Source organism: Corythoichthys intestinalis, chromosome 18 (assembly GCF_030265065.1).
Source record: "Corythoichthys intestinalis isolate RoL2023-P3 chromosome 18, ASM3026506v1, whole genome shotgun sequence".
Lineage (NCBI taxonomy): Eukaryota > Metazoa > Chordata > Actinopteri > Syngnathiformes > Syngnathidae > Corythoichthys > Corythoichthys intestinalis.
The window spans coordinates 6758071-6777626 of NC_080412.1; the positions used below are offsets into that span (position 1 = coordinate 6758071).

Sequence of the window (19556 nt, forward strand, 5' to 3'; positions counted from 1 at the left end):
GCTTTGAACCAATGGGCTGAAAAGCTTCATTGCTTTGAGAAGCTTAATTTGCCCATTACTGCTCCACCTGTTGTCAACACTGTTGTCGTTCAACATGCCTCCTAGCATGCATTGCAGCACTACAGATGTAAATAACAATCAAAATTCATGTTCTCTGCAAATTATTTCTTCAGTTGCTGATTCAGTTTCATTTATTGCTAGAGATGGTATTTGGTAACTCTTTATTTGAAAATGGCCCCATAAAACTGTCATTAGACAATCATAATTATGACATGACCCTGTTATGACAATTAATGAATGCTTATACCAGATGTCATTTAGTGTTATCCGGCAAATTATCTCACTTTTGAATGGATGTAAAAGATCCGAGCTGAACATAAATGGAGATAGTGACATAGTTTGCCGGATAACACTTAATGACATCTGTCATAAGCATTCAGTAATGCCCATTATAGTGTCATGTCATAATTATGACGGTCATAAGACCAAATGAACCACCATTGCTTCAAGAAGCTTCATTTGGACATTACTGCTCCCTTGGAGAGACAGTCAACGTCTGCTGCCACCTTCCGTCAACACTGTTGTTGTCCAACATGCGTCCTAGCATGCATTGCAGTGCTACAGAAGTAAATAACAATCAAAATTCATGTTATGTGTCAATTATTTCTTCAGTTGCTGTTCAAGTTGTTTCATTAATTGCTAGTTATGGTATTTGGTAACATTTTATTTGACAGTCGTGCCATTAGACTATCATAATTATGACATGACACTGCCATGAGCATTAATGAATCCTTATGACAGATGTCTTTTTGTGTCATCGGCAAATTATCTCACTTTTGAATAGATTTAAAAGATCCAAGCTGGACATAAATGGAGTTAGTGACATAGTTTGCCGGATGACAATGACATCTGTCATAAGCATTAATTAATGCCCTTGATAGTGTTTATAATTATGACGGTCTGATGACGCTGCTCTCAAATAAAGTGTTACCTATTAACCCAAATAAATCAACAAATAAGCCGCGCTGGACTATAAGCCGCAGGATACTGAGGGAGGGAAAAAAGTAGCGGCTTATAGTCCGGAATTTACGGTAATTCGATTACAAAATAGCTTCGAATCAAATTTTGCTGCTTCGAATATTCGATATTAGATATATATTAGATATGTCTGATCTAGTGCTGCAACGATTAATCGATTAACTTCAGTAATTCGATTACAAAATAGCTTCGAATCAAATTTTGCTGCTTCAAATATTCATTTAATTAGAGTGGCTTTGTAATAGTTTGTTTTGAAAGTGTTTGCATTTAGTTTTATTGATTTGAGTGTATACACTGATTTAACACGGCTGAATCCAGCTGCTCCCTGTTAAGACCGACTTAAAGTACGTTTTTGTTTGAGCTAATGTTTTTTTTTTTTTTTTTCAATCATTCGGGATTTAGTTTACCGGTATATTTAGCCATTTTTTGTGGGAATATGTGTTTAAACAATTTGTTAAAAGCATTGTAAAAAAAAAAAAAAAAAAAAAAAAACGTAGCATTTTATAGCATTTAAGCTAGCGGACTTTTGCTAAGCAAGTTAGCAAATTGTTATTTTGTGGTTCTTAAATCCTCATTTATTGATTTATTTTTTTTTACCGGTTGAGGCTAAGCTCAGTTATTTAATTTATTTGTAAATGTATTTATTGTTCTTGTGAAATGGAAGTGCAATTCTGCATAGTTTGAAAAAATGCTTGGGAATTTCACTTTGTATTCACGTTTAACGCACTTTGGAAAGTGCAATCTTAGCAACCCTTAGTTTTACATCTCCCAAAATTTATTCTGCAACACATGAAATGTCATTACATAATTACTCCATTATTCGAACTAACTAGTTGATAGCAGTGATGTAATGAGGTGCGCCGAGCCTTCGAAGCGTGTGTCGAGTAATGTAGGGGCATTTCTGCAAAGCGCGTACCGAGGCTCAATTCATTTTGGGGAGTTTCCGAAAACAATGACGTCCGAAGCCTCGCTGCCCAGCTGTACCACATGATTGCTTCAGGGAGTGCTTTAGATCTTGCCGCGCGGTTTGACAGCTCGCTGTGCTATATAAACACTTCTAGCTACATTCAAAATGAGGGTGTTTGAAAAACAGTTGCGATCATGTGAGAGTCTGGATAGTTTGGAGGTGGTTTGGTGAGTGAAAGGTTAAGGAGTGGTACAGTAACTGAGCGGCCAGCAAGATAGAAGACTTTCCCCTGTGTGGAAAACTTGTTTTTGTATGAAAATGAATGAACCACATGCACTCACTATGCTGTACATCGATGTTCAAGTTACACTTTTATTGTTTTCTGCTTGATTACGCTCGTGTCAATTTCAGAAAAAAACATTGCCCAACCTGTCATATAATGTTAATACTATTTAGCAAATTATTTTCACACGCCCACACTACACACTATTTATTACAGTAATCCCTCGTTACTTTGTGACTCAACTTTCGCACAGTCAGTGCATCGCAGATTTTTAAATCTTGTTATAAGTATCTTGTTATAGGAATAAAAGAGTTCTAAAAGCATTTATGTGCACTTGATATTCATCTACGTATTTATCTACACTTAGATACACCCCCACACATGTATCATGAGAAAATGAACATACAGTATGTATTATTTATACATTATTTTGTGTTTGTTATTTATTTTATTTATGTTTCAAACTATTCTTTAATGTTCATGTTAATGATAATATATGCATTATTAGGATTTTATATACACTTATTGATATTATATATACACCAAAAAATTGGCTCGAGTGGTTCAATGCCTCATGAGGCTTCATCTCACCATTACTAGTTGATAGATTAATCGACTACTAAAATGATCGATAGCTGCAGCCCCAGTCCGATCATGCAAATGATCAAAATCATTTGAGAGTAGAATTTCTCCAGGTGATAACAGCAAAAGTCAATATCTTTTGCAGCATATAGTGTCATGGTTTGAGTTTGATTCTGTGCCCTAGTATGTCTTGTCCATGTGATAACCCATAGATTTCCCTTTTGTGGCCTGCTCCTTGTTGTTGACCAATCTGCTGCCTCTTGTGTCACCCAACTGTGTCTCGTTATCCCATGTCTGTCTTTAAGCTCCCCGTGTTCTGTCTGTTCGAGTGGCATCATTATGTACTCATGTTCTGAATCCATACCTAGTTTATCCTATATCCCTGTAAGTTTTGATTCCTGGTCTTTTGTTTGATCCCTACAGCATTTGTTTGTACTTTGTTTTTTGTTAACTATTAGTAAAACGTTATATATATGTATATATCTTATCGTAAGGTACCCAGAGGTTCTCGCCACCACTATCAATGCAGAAACATTTCTCTCAAATTTCTGATTGTTCCATTTGCTCCATGAAGGTAAAACGAAGCTCAACAGGTAGAGCTGAGGTATCCACATAATTTAGGAAAAGTTTCCACAAAGTTACTTACCAAATACAACCAGTTCAGCAGGATCACTGTCTTTTTCTCCAACCATGTTGGTGCCAACACACACGTACATGCCAGCATCACTTTTTCGTGTGTTGGAAATCATCAATTTGCCTCCTCGGATCTGAAAAAGGGCAGGTAAAATACATAACAGAGATGATCGGGAAAAAAATCTTACATGTCCTGTTTTCCCCTCTTCCTGTCCTGTACACGGGTCACCAACCTTTAACACTCAAAGAACCATTTCTACCCGGTTTCCACAGAAAAGACAACACTGGGTGATGCAAAACCTTTTTGACATCTGAAATCAAGATGTTAGCCCAAGGCTCAGAAATCTTTTTTGCCGAGAAAGCCCCCCCCAAAAAACATGTATTTTGAAACGTAATTCCGCAAGTACCATACGATGTGTTCAAGTGTACACATATAAAACCATATTTATAGCTTGCAAGATTTAACAAAAACATTTAGCTTCACTTTAAAACAAGTCAGGCTTAATTTTATAACTGTAATAACAAACCAACAGGTCATAATTTCACCTAGTATGTACAGTCGAGGTTCCAACTGAAAGGTGTACCCAAAAGTATTAAATTGAGACTGTACATAGTTGGTGAATTCATGATCTGCCTGAGTATTCTCTTAACCCTCTCCGATTAAAGCCACGCAACTTGGTGATTATCTCAACCACGCGTTTATTGTACACTTCATTCGAAAGCACTGAAGTTGAGCTTTACTCTCGTTTTTACTTGAAGCCAATACAACAAGTAAAAAAGGGAGATAATGCCATTTGAGTTTTACAGTGGTATTGCCCAAACAAATAAGGATTCAAACGCTGCACAAACCACCTGTTTATGTCCAGATTTTTGTTGTGTCTTGTGCTCTTTCCAATCGGAAAGCACCACGCAAAACTACAGATCCCATGATTCCAATCTGACGTCACAACATAAATGACGATTGTTACACGTGAGGTGTGTTAAGAAGAGGAAGAAAAGGATCGAGTGTCCCCGATAGCCATTGGATGTAGTGCACGATCAAGCTCATTGTGAACAATTCTTTCTTTGAAATATAAAGGCAACATCAAAGGTAAGGTTGCAACAATTAAATCGATTTAAATCGATAAATAAATTAGCTGCCAACAAATTTGAAAATTGAGTTTTGCCAGCAGCTATGAGCAGTCCCGTTTGCTTCCTTTTTTGTGTGTAAAATGACGCTGCGCACGCGCACACCAGTGATTACAGCAAGAGAGGGACAGGTCATTGCTACAACTGCTGCTGCTGTTGGGTTGCTAAATCAATAATATTACAAAATGTCATGAGTTAGATTGTCTTTAGTGTTAGTTGTATAGAGTTCATTTCGCCTACACTTATAAACGTGTCAAACGTTTTCTTTTATCCCAGGCAATAGTAGGTGGTTTTATTTACCTGACATGTTTCGGCGAGCACTTCCGCCTTCGTCAGAGGGATCTACAATTGCCTGGGATAAAAGAAAAGGTTTGACGAGTCTTTTGTGTTGTTAGAGCCAGTGTGCCTCTGTCGGAGGTGAGTATATCAAAGCCAATTTTATTATTTGTAGTCTTTGTTGATGAGACTACTTAGCACGGAGTGATAAGCTAGTTAGCAATTATGCGAATTTATGTCTAAAGTGTCCGTTTGTCTTGTTGCTCGGAGAAGCATATTAGTACTTGAGTTATTGTTAGATAGTAAAGTTGTCTCATTTCTTTGCATAAAGAAACCACATTCATATAACATAGTACTTAGTTCTTAAAATCAGTAATTTACAGTGGTATGAAAGAGTATCTGAACCTTTTGGCCGTCCAACAAAGATGACGGCAAGAGTTCAGCGCAGAATATTCAGGGAGGTAAAAAAGAACCCTTGAGTGTCTGTTAAAGACTTACAGAAATCACTGGCACAGTCTATGGAAGAAACCACTGCTGTAAAAAAAACAACAACAGAAAAAATGTTGCTCGTTTAATGTTTGCAAAAAGGCACTTGGACACTCCACAGAAGTTCTGGCAAAATATTTTGTGGACTGATAAAACCAAAGTTGAATTGTTTGGGAGTAACACACAACGTCATGTGTGGAGGAAAAATGGAACAGCTCACCGACATAAACACTTCATCCCCACCGTGAAGCATGGTGGAGGGAGCTAAGGGTGTCAACAATAATCGATGCGGCGATGCATCCCGATGCGGGGCAGGGACGATTCGATTCGATGCGGGCGACACGCTGAATCGATTCAGCGCATTTTAAAATATATAAGTACGTTCAAAAATCTTCCCTGCGCAATTCCGGTGATGCAATGGATTTGGTTTCCCCATTTGTATTGTTATTCTCATGTTTACCTGTAGAGAGAGCTACTTTACATTCAAAGCAAGCCCGTAGAGGTTAGATCGGGCCTAAAAAATTCCAGCCCAACCCGACACGGCCTGTTGGTATTGAAGCCCGACCGGCCAGATCAATTAACTATAGATTTGCATGCCCGAGCCGAGTGATGCGGAAAAAAAAAACGCAGCAGCAGCAGCAGCAGCAGCAGCAATTTATTTTCATTTCTTCAAGTTTTCTTACTGTTTAAATAGTCTACATATTTTTATAAGAGTTATAAAAGCCTTTACACAACGAAATAACGCTGGGAAAGTTTAATATAAAATAAAACACGGTTTTGCAGACACACAGAGGAGAAGATTCGAAAGGATCACATTTGCCTTTGTGTGCATAAATTAAGTTTACTCAATATTTAAATAGTCTACATATTTTTATGAAATTTATAGAAGCATTTACACAACGAAATAACGCTGGGAAAGTTTGATTAAAAAAAAAAAAAAAAAACACGGTTTTACAGACACACAGAGGAGAAGATTCAAAAGGATCACATTTGCCTTTGTGTGCGTAAATAAAAGTGTCTTTCGTAACGAATTCTCAGTTGGCAGGAAAAAAACGCAAGTTTACTCAATATTTAAATAGTCTACATATATTTATGAGAATTATAAAAGCATTCACACAACAAAATAACAGGAGGAGAAGAAGAAAAAGAGGGCTGCGCCACAGCCCTCTGCGCATTTTTTTTTTTTTTTTTTAATACTTTATTAGTCCGGCGCGGCGGCCCAACCCAACCCACCGAAACGTGAATGCTTAACATTTCGGGTCGGGTCGGGTTCGGGCACAAGATCTAACCTCTATGCAGGGGGGACGAGGAACCCAAATCCGCTTCCTTACCGGAGTAACGTCACAGACAAGCGCAGTTGTAATCGAGAGAGCAGAGAGATAGGACATAACATAACAATGGCTGAAACGGAGAAAGAGGGAGCAAGAAATATTATAGATATAAGATTGGCTAGGCCTACATTTTACTTTTGTTTTACATTGCAATTTAGTTGATGTTTTGTTTGCAACTGAACTGATCCCTGGATTGATATTGCGATAAAGATGCTGCTGCACTACAATATTTTCTTTGTCGTTTTCTTTAATATTTACTTGAATATTTTTATTGATGGGTCGTTGTGACTAAAATACAGTGACTGTTATTACTGATTTTGCACAGGAGTTCAGATGTTGCACTGTGTGAAAGGCTGCTACTGTGTGTAAAAAAAAAAAAAAAAAAAGAGAAAGCCCTGGTCTCATTATAAGCACTAATTAAATGCTCTGATCTGATTTTTTTTTTTTTTTAAGATATAAATGAAAGTATATTATTTTCATTTGACTTCGACCAGGAGTGACACAAGAGCCAATAAAAAGTTGTTTAATGTCTGTCCGCTTGTGTTGGCTCATGATTCACAAAAAATATGCTTTGCTTTAGAATTTTAATGCATCCCAGGCTTTGATGCATCGCAATGCATTGCCGAATCGAACCGAATCGAATCGTGACCCTCTGAATCGAATCGAATCGAATCGAATCGTGGCCTTCCGAATCGTAATCGAATCGAATCGTGAGGGCGGTGTCGATGCACACCTCTAGAGGGAGCATCATGATTTGGTGCTATTTTGCTGCCTCAGGGCCTGGACAACTCTCAATCATTAATGGAAGAATGAATTCAAAAGTTTTGCAGGAAAACCTGAGGCCGTCTGTCAGACAGTTGAAGCTAAAAAGACAATGGATGCTACAACAAGACAATGATCCAAAACACAGAAGTAAATCAACTTCAGAATGGTTTCAGAAGAACAAAATACACGTTCTGGAGTGGGCAAGTCAAAGTCCAGACTTGAACCCCATTGAGATGCTGTGGCATGACCTAAAGACAGCGATTCATGCCAGACATCCCAGGAAATTTACTGACGTACAGCAGTTTTGTAGATACAATGGGCCAAGATTAGTCACGATCGATGTGCCAGACTGATCTGCAGCTACAGTAAGCGTCTGGTCGAAGTTATTGCTGCCAAAGGGCTAAATGTGATGGTTCACTTACTTATTTTTCCCCCTTCTGTCATTGTTTGTATGGTATCCTTATTAAAATATGGAAACCTATTAATGTTTGGGTGGTTTTAGTTAAAGCAGACAGTTTTTTCATCTGTGTGATTTTGACAAAGATCAGATCACATTTGATGGTGATCAAGGTTCAGATACTTTTTCATGACACTGTATTTGTAAATCCAGTCCAATAATGAAAACAACAAGAAACGTAAATCAACATTGTGTACAAATTGACAAAACCAATTGTACAAAGGGCATTCTGAACTATTTATATAGACAGCTGTCAATCAACATACCGTGATCCTCTCATCTCTGTCGTTGACCTGAACATTATTTCTCTTCCATGAGATGGTCGGCTCAGGATGTCCTCTGGGGGGGATACACTCCATGACAGCTGGCTCACCTGCTGCGACCACCACATCACTGGGTGTCTGACGGAAATCGTCTCTTAAAACTGGATAGGAGAAACATGAGAAATTGAGGCGTAAGTAAAGCCTATTGTTGATAAGTCCCCATGTTACAGGAAAAAAATTAAAATGTTGTTCCGGCTTGTAATCATTTGATTTGTGTTGCTTGGATCTAAACTAAATGAAAAAGTACCACTATAAAGGTGAAAGTTGAATTTTGCTAAATTTACAGGCTATATTCAAAATTTCCAATTTCACGTCCTAGTTATGAAGAAAATATTTATGTTAAATGACATTTATTAGTATTTCAGGTCAAACTAAGTCTATAAAATAAGGAGTAAAATGTTCATATATGTATATATATATATATATATATATGTATATATATATATATATATATATATATATATATATATATATATATATATATATATATATATATATATATATATATATATATATATATATATATATATATATATAAATATATATATGGCGGAAAACACAGACAAGGCTGAAAAAGCAGTTTCTGCTCTTGCACCCCTCTTTAAAATAAATGGCTGTATTTTAAGCCAAAAGAACTGTTGTGTTTGATAGAACAAGGTGTCTATATGCTGCCATAGCAGATTCATGGCGCAATAAGCCCCCAAACTATTTTTAATTTGTCCGTTTACCCTGGAAACCCCTGTTTACAGACGTCGCGCAACCGCTTTTTTTTCACCCTAGCCATAAAAAGGCAAGTAATCGTATTTATTATTTGAAATGTCTGTCATTTTTAGCTTAAAATCATTAATTGATGTCTAATATTTAGTTTAAAAAAAAAAAAAACTTTAAAAGAATATTCACTCGCATATTTTAAACTTTTAAACTAATTACGTCACAATCAAAAAATTGACGTCTGTAAAAAAGTCACGGATATCTACCTCATAACTATCGCGTAATTGTATTTTTTTTCGTTACCGTCGCATTTTCCCAATTATTTTAAATGAGAAATAATTAATCCAAACAAAGAAAAATTGAAAAAAAAACAAAAACGTTTAAACGGGTAAATATATGAAAATGAAAATCTCGACCACTCCTTGATGTCTGCGATTTCTGCATCGCGACCCATTTTATATTACCATGTTTCACCTATAAAATTCCCAAAAAATCCAGCTGTGGCCATTCACAGCTGTGTCTTGACACTCGGTGATACATGCTACATGGAGTTTTTGGATCGAAACAAGGTAAGTACGTGATATTATCTCGTTAAAGTCATGGCGTCTTCAATTTTTTTCATTTTTTTAATTTATTTTTTTAAAATGCCCTCCTGTTCAAAAATGTTCTTCCTCCAGAAAATTGAGATTTTAAGCATTCCAATGATGTATCACACATGCATATCGGACAATTTTGAAAGTTGGCCAAATTGGGGGTCTCAGAGCGAAACTTCAAGTCACCTGAGTGTTTTCCGCCATATATAAAAGCATTTCGGTAGACAAGACAACAGTAAAGAAAAGTGGAAAATAGAATTTTAAAGTCGGGACCACAAACCACAAACGTTTTGCGAAACAAAAGTGTTTTTATATTTATATTTTTATTTATAATCACACAAGGAAATACCACTGAAAACCTGGGACAAAATCATGGTGCAATGTGCTAAAAAATACTATTTCCATAATTCTGAAGTAACTAAACTATGACACAGTGCACAATTTTTGTATGATTTTCTTTAATAAAAGACATGCATCGACTTGTGAGAGCTCCCATGGAGATATGGCAAGCACAAGGGTTAAAGTCCTCCATCGTTATGACGGAAATCCGTCGGCAAGGGGGTGTAGAGGTCAATCACAAGATTGACGCATGTCAGTGGGGGAACCCGTAAAATATGCGGTTGGGCTGCCACCATTCTTTATAGAGTGTTAGAAATTTATTGTTTTAAAAGGCCAAAGAACCCCAGTGGGGGTCAAGGGCAAATAAAATTACTTAAAATAATTACCTTTAAGTCGTGTCTGTTACCCGAGAGCAGGAAGAATTCAATTATAGTTTAAAGAAGAGACTCACAGACCCGAAGTTGCAATTTGATCCGAATGTATTGATTCCAAAGATGAAGCTATGAACACATAGAATTCTGGCTAATAGTTCCCTTATCCCGAGTGAGCCCATGATAGCGGAAGTATCCGTCAAGTCCTACAGCCAGTGTACATCCTAATATATTCCAAGGTGTGAATAAATTAGCATCTAATCACATAATCAGGTGAGAAGATCTCATGAAGAGGCAATGTCATAAGCCTCTCTCCTGGAGACGTCTGTGCCTGTCGTAGGTTCCTCTTCTTGGTAACGTTGTGACCTGTGAACTTGTTATTCAACTGTACCAAGCAATTTAATTGTCATTTACGTATAGCTCGTCATTAGATGAGAAACAACAGACGCCTATTTGAAGAAGTACCCCTTATGAATTGTCAAACACAGCTAATTTAATTGTCCTCTAAGGAGGTAGAAAGTTAACTTTCTCAAGAAGTAAGCAAGCGGGCATGTGACCAGATGTTACTATTCTGCTGAATGGACGACTGATTTATCACTGTAACCAAGCGTGTTAATAGGAGTTTAATCATCATCATTATCACGGCTCTTGCGTTGGAGCTGGTTTCCAGTCCCATTGCATAGAGCTGACCAGGTGAGCTAGGTCCCTCCAGTACTGGTGGTCTCACCAGCAGATTTGCATCCTTCAAGGTAACTCCGTGTTGTTGGATGTCGTGCGCGATGGTGTTAAGCCATCGAGTGCGGGACTTTCCTTGTGGTCATCTCCAGCCTGCAGCCTTTAGGTCAAACTTCAGGATGGCTCTTGTCGGGTTGTTTGATTGAAGACAGAGAACATGGCCAAGCCAGCGGATGCAGCGCTGTGCAGCCAGGCGGGAGGCTCTGGGCTGATTTGTCCGGGCTCGCAGGGTTTCGTTGGAGATTTGCTGGGGTCACCTGATGTTCTCGATGGTTCTGAGAGCCCTGCTGTCAAAGCAGTCTATTCTTGCGGCCAGTGTCTTGTTTAAAGGCCGTGTTTCAGACCCATAGAGGAGACTAGATAGTATGGCGGTGATGTAAATTCGAAGCTTCGTCTTCCGCGAGATGGCTTGGTGCCACCAGAGTGGTTTCCAGAGAGACTGGAGGGCAGAGTCTACCAGGGCTCTCCGGTAGAGAACCTCTGATTTAAAATCGCCATTATCGATCACCGTGGACCCCAGGTAAACTTAGCCCTTCACAGGCTCTACGGTGTCATCACCAAGCAGGATAGGGGTGGATCTGGTCCCTCACTGACACGCATGAATTTGGTCTTGGTCAAGCACATGTGGAGACCAAGCTTTTCTGCCACTTTGCTGTATAGACCCTACCCACGTGACGTCACAACTCCTTCCTCCTGACTGGTGCCGCCCAATTGTCCGTCAACACATTATGTTTACCTGTTACGGCTACGTACATTCCTCCTATTTACGACGTGTTTTTCTGCTCGTTAACATTAATAATCAAAATGGTGAAGGCGTGTGTGGCGGTCGGTTGCAATAACAGAGAAGATAGACGGAGAAGACGGAGAGACTTGAAGTTCTACCGGATTCCGAGAGACCCGGAGAGAAGAGAGCGAGATGGGCTGCTGCAATTCGACGAGAAAACTGGGCTCCAAACGATTACCACAGATTATGTAGTAGTCATTTTATATCTGGTAAGATGCATTTAATATATATTTAGAGGGTTTTGGGCTGACAACCACAATTAAGATCATTGCTAGGCTAATCGCCGACAACATACACGTATGTATGTAGTGAGAGTGCTATCGCTAAACCATATAAACATTAAAAGCCCTAACTCAATTGACAAACGACATGAAATACATTAGACTTGACAGTGGATGTTAGCAAGAACAAAAGACTTTGAATTGAAAATTTCGTAACTCACCTTTCCAAGCACAAGATAGATTCCTGCCGAATTTTCGTGGACGAGGACCTGTTTCACCCAACCAGCAACGAAGTATTTATAAGCCTCCAAGCTCTTAAAGTTTTTCAAACTTTCGTGAGAATAGGCTGATTTTGTGTGGACAAGATAGTTGTACATATCAGGGTAGCTAGCAGATGTCAGGCAAATACGGCAGAGACAGCGGGTCGAAAAACATCGGTTTAGGCATCAAATATGGATCTGGCGAATGGATAAACTGAAGCTTTTCCACATAACGCCTTTTATGCAACGCATCAAGTGAGTTTACGGCATCTGAAAGCACCGGGTCTTCCATGAAATGCATTATAAATTGCTCGATCAATTGAGACCATTGATAATACAGACACAAAATGACGGACAAGGGGGCGGAACCATACAGCGAGCACGTGATTTTGTGACGTCGGTGGGTAGGGTCTATATACTCAGAGTGTCCCTCAGCTTGTTGTAGGAGGTGCTGAGCAAGATGGTGTTTGCAACGTACTCCTGGTCACTCAGTTGGTAGTTGCCAAGGGACACTCTAGGTACTTGCTCACAGACCCTGAACATAGGTGGTCGATTACACAATTAAACAGGTCTGGAGCAGCTATGCAGCCTTGGCGGACACCACTGGAGATGGGAAACCACTCAGAGTCATGGCCGTCGATGCGGACACAACTGCTGTAGAGCAGCCTGAAGAGGGTGGTGATTTTTGGAGGTGCGCAAAGAGCTTGAAGGATACTCCACAGTGATGAGTTATGGACTGTATGAAATGCGGTCTTGAGGTCTAAGAATCCAATGTAAAGATGCTGGTCTTTCTAGATTTCATAGACTTTCTCAATGAGCAGACGGACGGCTAACATGTGATCTGATATGGAACGCTTTGGCATGAAGCCAGCCTGCTGGGAGCGGCGGCCATTTCTAATCACTGGGAGAGCATGGGTCAGCAAGATCTGTCTGAAGCGCTTTTCAGGAGTGGAGAGCAGAGTGATTCCTCTGTGGTTCCCGCAGACGAGCCTGTCGCCTTTGCGCTTCCAAAAGGGCAGGATGACCCCTTTGTTACAGTCGCTGGGGAGCTGCTATGTTTCCCACACCTTGTTAAAGATGTGCATCAGCCACTCGACAATGCCATCCCCGCCTGACTTTATCATCTCAGCAGTTATGGAGCAAATCCCAGGGGCTTTCCTGTTCAGTTTATGTAGAGCGGCTCTGACCACCACTGGTGTTATGAGGTCCGTGTTACAGGCATGGTTGGGGGTTGTGGCTGCAACAGCTGGGATGATGGGGGGAACCAGGGTAGTGTTGTGCTGCAGTAAGAGGCGGAAGTGCTCTTTCAAGCGTTGAAGGCAGTCTGTCTCTGTTGTTATGAGGTTGCCGTCAGAGTCTTTAACCAGCGCTGACTTGATGTGGGGGACATTGCAAGCTTGGCAAAGTAGATTGTAAACGCAGCTCATGTTGTTATTGTTGGCTGCGGACTCTAGGTGTTCAGCCTCAGCTTGCCAGAACCGTTCCCTGTCCTCGGCAATCGCCTCATTTCGTGCACGGTTCAGTCGGCAGTTGTTTAACATACAATTAAATATAAGATTAAACTATGATGTCCTACGAGTATATGCGAGTAAATAGGTGCAATTTTATTTTATTATAACAAGAGAATAGAGTAACACTACGATTAGTTTCACAAGCATTAGTTATTGTTAGTTGTTGTTAAATCCTGTCTTGTCATACTGTTTGTATATTAAAGAGGTTGTGTTGTGCTTAAAACAATTACATACAAAAAACACACAAAAGCATAAACAGAAAACATCAAACCAGAAAAACCTCGAAAATGTATTAAAATAAACTGCACTAGAAGGCAAAACCCCTGAGAAAACAAACAAAAAAAAATGGTGAAAAAAAAAATGCAGAAATTGGCAAAATCATGAAAAACTGCAAAAAAAATAAATAAAAAACTGGCAAAACCACAAAATAATAATTAAAAAAAAAAAAAAAAAAAAAAAATTGCAAAACCAAGGAAAACTGCAAAAAAAAAAAAAAAAAGGGGTGCACAAAAACCCCACCAAAACCAGAAAAAACAGCAAAAAATTGATAGCAAAAAAATTTATAATATTTTAGATATTTTATTTTAGTGGCTGTTTATTCGCCCCTCTCAGTCAACATGGGGTGGTCAAAGGAGTTTCACTGACTTTTTTTTTTTTTTTTTTTTCACTTTAAACAATGCAAGCTTATTGGTGGATATGGTTAAACGAACTTGTCAGCCAATCGGAGAAGGTTCTACTTGATAAATAAAATGAGAGTGAAGGAGAACTGTTGAAGAAAAGATAAGGTTATACTGTTTACTCTAAATTGTGGGCATTTTGGACCAGGTTTTCTAAAAGCAATATGAAAAGTTCAGTGAACATCTCAACTCAACTCAATGAATCACAGAACAGATGCTAATCATACTTGAATTTACTGTGTCTCGTTTTGAATTGAATGTCACTGGTGCACATTAATATCTAAAGTAAATTATCAAATCTGATGTACTTGGCAAACACACACATGCAAACACCCCCACACACACATTCTTTCCCTGGCAAATGCATTCATACATTGGGAAAACACGTCTGAATACAAATGTGTACATACATCAGCCATATCCATAACAGAAAGTCACTTAGTACGTAGCAAGCGGAAATTCTTTTGGTTAGAGGCCAAATCTTCAATAAGTAACCCATATTCTATATTCTCTAATTGTCCTTAACACACCTGAAAGTATGGGCTTTTCCACTTAAAGTCACTACAAATTGGTGACCCTCCGCTTACAGCTAAAGACAGCTGTTTTAAAGTGTGGTTGATGCCCAAAGCCACAGAGAGCTGGAGGCTACAAGTCTAAAGGTCAAATTATACCGCATCCAATACAGGTCCAATACGCTACTGAACGCCAGCCGGAAGAAATTTGTAACCATTATGATAAATGTGTAATTCCAGGGTTACCCACTACAGAGATTCATATCCAAGAAAAACCAATGGATCAGTTTCTATGACATTCCGAGCTAATTCCTGACCTAAACGCTTCCCGTCACACCAGAGCAAAAAAACAGATATTCCCAAAAATGCCACTGGTGTCATTTTTCCAAAACAATGAGCAGATAAACTGCTCTTTAGAATGTTTGATGGGAGTTTGAATGTTGACATCAAGGAGATATGGGATGTTTAATTGATGCTTGGGGTATCACAGGTTGTTAAATTACTTAGAGATATGAGTGATATAAATTATATAAGTATATAACATATATCCGGATTTTAATGGGCAGAAACATACCTTTTTTACAGATGTGTAACTACAAAATTGAAATACCAATACACAATCTCATAGATTTAATCTGATTTGAAAAGCAAAATGATATTTACGTACATTAGGGATGTCCCCATCACTTATTTTTGCACCCAAATTTGATTCAGCAGATTTTGAGAATCTAAATAGAAGCTACATCTATATACATAGTCACGATCCGATACCCCCCAAAAAATTTTTTTTTTTGGGTTTGTTTTTTTTAACTAAAGTTCAGAACATGTTACAGTACTGTCCTATAACAGCATTGTATTTTCTGGATTATTTTGTTACTTTTTAGTTGAGAGAGACCAATCTATCGGCCAGCCGACATATACGGCCGATATTTGGAAATTTGACGTATATCGATACCAGCCTTTTTTTTTTTTTTTTTTTTTAATCCGACCGGCTGATATGAAAAAGTCCATTTAGAATTAGGGATAGGGACTAGGGTTCACTCCACTTTTCAGACTAGAAACTATAAGCTAGTTTAGACAGTAAGATGTCTGAAAATTGGCAAAAATATGAATTGTTGTTTTCTAAAGTAAAAGTAGATTTTTGTTCATGTCCTACTTTGACTTAAAAAAATATAACGAAGAAAGCTGATAATATTTAAAAGTGAGGAGTCATATGTATGTTATCATTTCAAGAATTTACACAATTTTAAGATGAAGAAGGTCCTAAATGATTAATTGCTTATCAAAATAATTGTTGATTAATTTGTTAATCGATTAGTTGTTGATCAATCGATTAATTGTTGCACTTCTAATTATTATGATCATAATCATTATAATAGAACACTTCGATTAACCTTACAAACCCGAGGTTGGAATGATCTACTGATTGAAGAATGATTTAAATATAACTACTCAAAATTTAATGGGAAAACGACAATCCAAAACTAATTAACACTCAATGGTAGTAAAATATAAAAACAGGAAAGCGAATCCTACCTGTCTAAATAATCATGATATACTGCAACATTGATGGAGGAGAGAGATGAAGACTTGATGACTAATTTGCCACAAAATCAAAAAGGTCAGACCAATATCAACAAAATAAGTGACAGTGACTCATTTTTAAAATGGAAATTTTTGCCATGAGCAAAAGAAAAAAAGTAAAGTTCTCAGCTTTCCAATGACAAAAAAAACATTATGCTACAACATTTTATTGCTGAGAAATTGCAGCTTTTTGTTTCGACAAACTTTTTTTCATTGTTGCTATAAGGTACACACAAGTGACGTAATAACATTTGAACATTTTCTACACATTAAACAGAAGGGGAAAAAAAACAAAAACAAAACACACATACAGAGAAACAAACAGACATACCCATCTAAACAGAAGAAAACCCCTAAACTAGTCAAGGTTACAGGGTACCTGGTTCAGTATTATCATACCACTGGGATCAGGGGCCACTACAATGACTAGTCACACACAATTTACAGATCATGGCTACAAGGGCATCTAATCTTTCACATCCTGCCCTCCGCACTTCCGAGATCTGGGTGAAAATAGGAGGAAAACTTTATTAGGTACAGGCAATTATCTATGAGACCCCTAGGGACCCATATTAAGTGTGTGCACTTTGACCTCTTTCGCAAAGCCAAGATAATCCCTACCACTGTCCGACATGCTTTCATCAGTGTACAGATGAAAACAAAGGCTGCTAGGGGAGCCAGCATTATTAATGTATACAAGACATATAGCCTATTGTTACTCCTTCTGAGTTTGGTAACAGCTCATGTCGTTTTGAGTTTTTTTCTTTTTTTTAACAGACATTTTTCTTTATGCCCCAGACTAGAATACAGTAGATTAAATTAATTCATAAAAACAGAAATTCTACATAGCAAGCATATAATGTAATGTTCACTTCATTGGCTAAAATTACTAAGAAAGATAAGAATATATCAACTTACTATCAAACAAATACAGATATTACACATACAGAGCAAATTAGGGGAGGGAACCTTTGGATACGTCATGATACCATACAATTTGCGATACACGGCTTATGATAACGGTGATCTCACAATATGGCGATACAACAATTATCAATAACAGAACTGTAAATTGGCTTTATGACTAGTAGACATCTAAATCATTTGAACTGAGAGGGTGGCAGCGAATGCACATTTTTTCATTCACTTAATTGAATTAACACTTTGTATGTATCTTGTTTTCCCTCACTCAGTGATTAAAATATGGGAAATGTTTAATGCCGCAGGTTTACTATTTGTAATTACTATGTTGACCAGACAAAAAAAAAAAACAACTGATTCCAAAACAACTCATACTCTTTGAAATCTTACGAGTATTTTAGGCACAATTATATATTCAATATCAGGTTGCATTCAGACCATTATCTTTACTTCGTAACAGTCACTCAGTGACAATTGAATAACAGGAAAGATCTGATCACATATTTTTGCATATGAATCTGAGTCACCAGATTTTAAGGATCTGCCAATTACAGGTCGACCGATATTGGATTTTCAAATCCCTATGCAGATACTGATATTAAAAAAAAAAAAAAATCAGTCGATTGCCGATATACAAAGCTGATTTTGTAAGCCAATATTTGAGGCTGCTATCCTTTTTTTTAAAAAAGCATGTAGATCATGAAAAGCAATTTTTAAAAAATTGTTTCAACTTTACAATGATGACCTGAGACAAACGATTAATTTGGCCTAGTGCTACCAAACCAAAAAATGTAACACTTCTTTTTATGATTATACACACTCAACAAGAAAAGTACATGATATTCAACTAATAAAACCGACCAGGATGTCACAACGAGACAAATGAGAGTGAGCATTTAAAAGGATAGTCGCCATGGTAATACTAACGCTAACGCAAATGCTACGCTAACACTCGGAGTTACATTTAGAGTGTAATCATCACTCAGTAAACACCTTAAAAGGCTAAAGCATCATTGCATATTCTCTCAAACAAGATAAAAAAATCTTACATTAATCTTACAAAACAGGCAAGCCTGAAGCTTAATGTAGCAGCCTGCCTTCAAGCTGCTGCAGGGTCCTTCCGGGCCCCTACCGTCAGTCAGCGGCGGCCACAGTTGCCCACACAGATGCCTGATAAAAATCATTTTTTTATCGGCTTATTTTTTTGTTAATCGGCCGAAGTTGGAAAGAAATCCATATATCGGTCGAGTTCTACTGCCGATACAGAGTCCCGATCCAATACCTCAGAAATTTATTAAGGAGGGGAGGAGAGTGTATCGTATATCCTGGAGAAAATTACAATGCTATATCACAATATATTTGCTTTTATGTCAAATGACATACATCTTATGCCCAATTATGTACATGCATGTTGTTCTGATAACATGCCCGCATGGATGTATACAAGCGTGCCATCTCTTTTCTCTCAAGGCAATATACGTTTAGGGCCTCCTTGGTCTCAACAGAGGACCCCATCTGGAGCTGACACCAGCCTTACTCATTATCCAGAGTGGGCCCCCTCTGATCCCTATCAACTATTGCACCATGATGAAACAGCCCACACAGGATATTGGCGATGGGAGTGTCAGGAGACAGTTTTAGAAAGGGGGTGGGGATATTATACCTCATGATGAGACAGATGTCTCTGCTGTTGAGCCTCCTCCCCAACCATATCCAAACTGTGGCTCTTTTCACAGAACATTCATGCAGCAAAAGAGTAACAGTGACAATTTACTCAACCGTGCGTTTCGGACTCAAAGAAATGTGATATTGCCAAGTGGGCTTTGTAAAGCTTTGGTGGCAGACCACATGAGATAATTAGATTCACAGGGATATCAGCTCAACAGCTACAACTGATTCAACACAAAGGGTGGGCAAGACAGTGAGTCTCAGGTGTTTCTCTGGTTACAGCTTTTTGTTATGCCTGGGTACTGGGTTGTAAACTCGCAAATTCACAGTTAAATGCCCCAGTCCTCGATTAGTACCTTAGGCTACATACACACTGGTATAGGGATTTTTTGCAAGTATTTTGTATTATTATTTAGCAAAAAAAACATGTTGTCCTTAAAGCAGTAATGTCAAGTAATTT

General features: G+C 38.2%; 1 protein-coding gene across 2 annotated transcripts in view; it reads right to left on the reverse strand.

Moving 5' to 3' along the window:
• Positions 1-19556, reverse strand: part of robo3 (roundabout, axon guidance receptor, homolog 3 (Drosophila)) — a 205744-nt gene that overhangs the window by 141649 nt on the left and 44539 nt on the right. For both annotated transcript variants that reach the window (XM_057820223.1, XM_057820222.1), the window contains exons 3-4: positions 8153-8310; positions 3457-3577 (exon numbers count right to left, since the gene is read on the reverse strand). In XM_057820223.1, coding sequence (XP_057676206.1) covers positions 3457-3577; positions 8153-8310 — 279 coding nt within the window. The remainder of the gene's footprint in view (positions 1-3456; positions 3578-8152; positions 8311-19556) is intronic.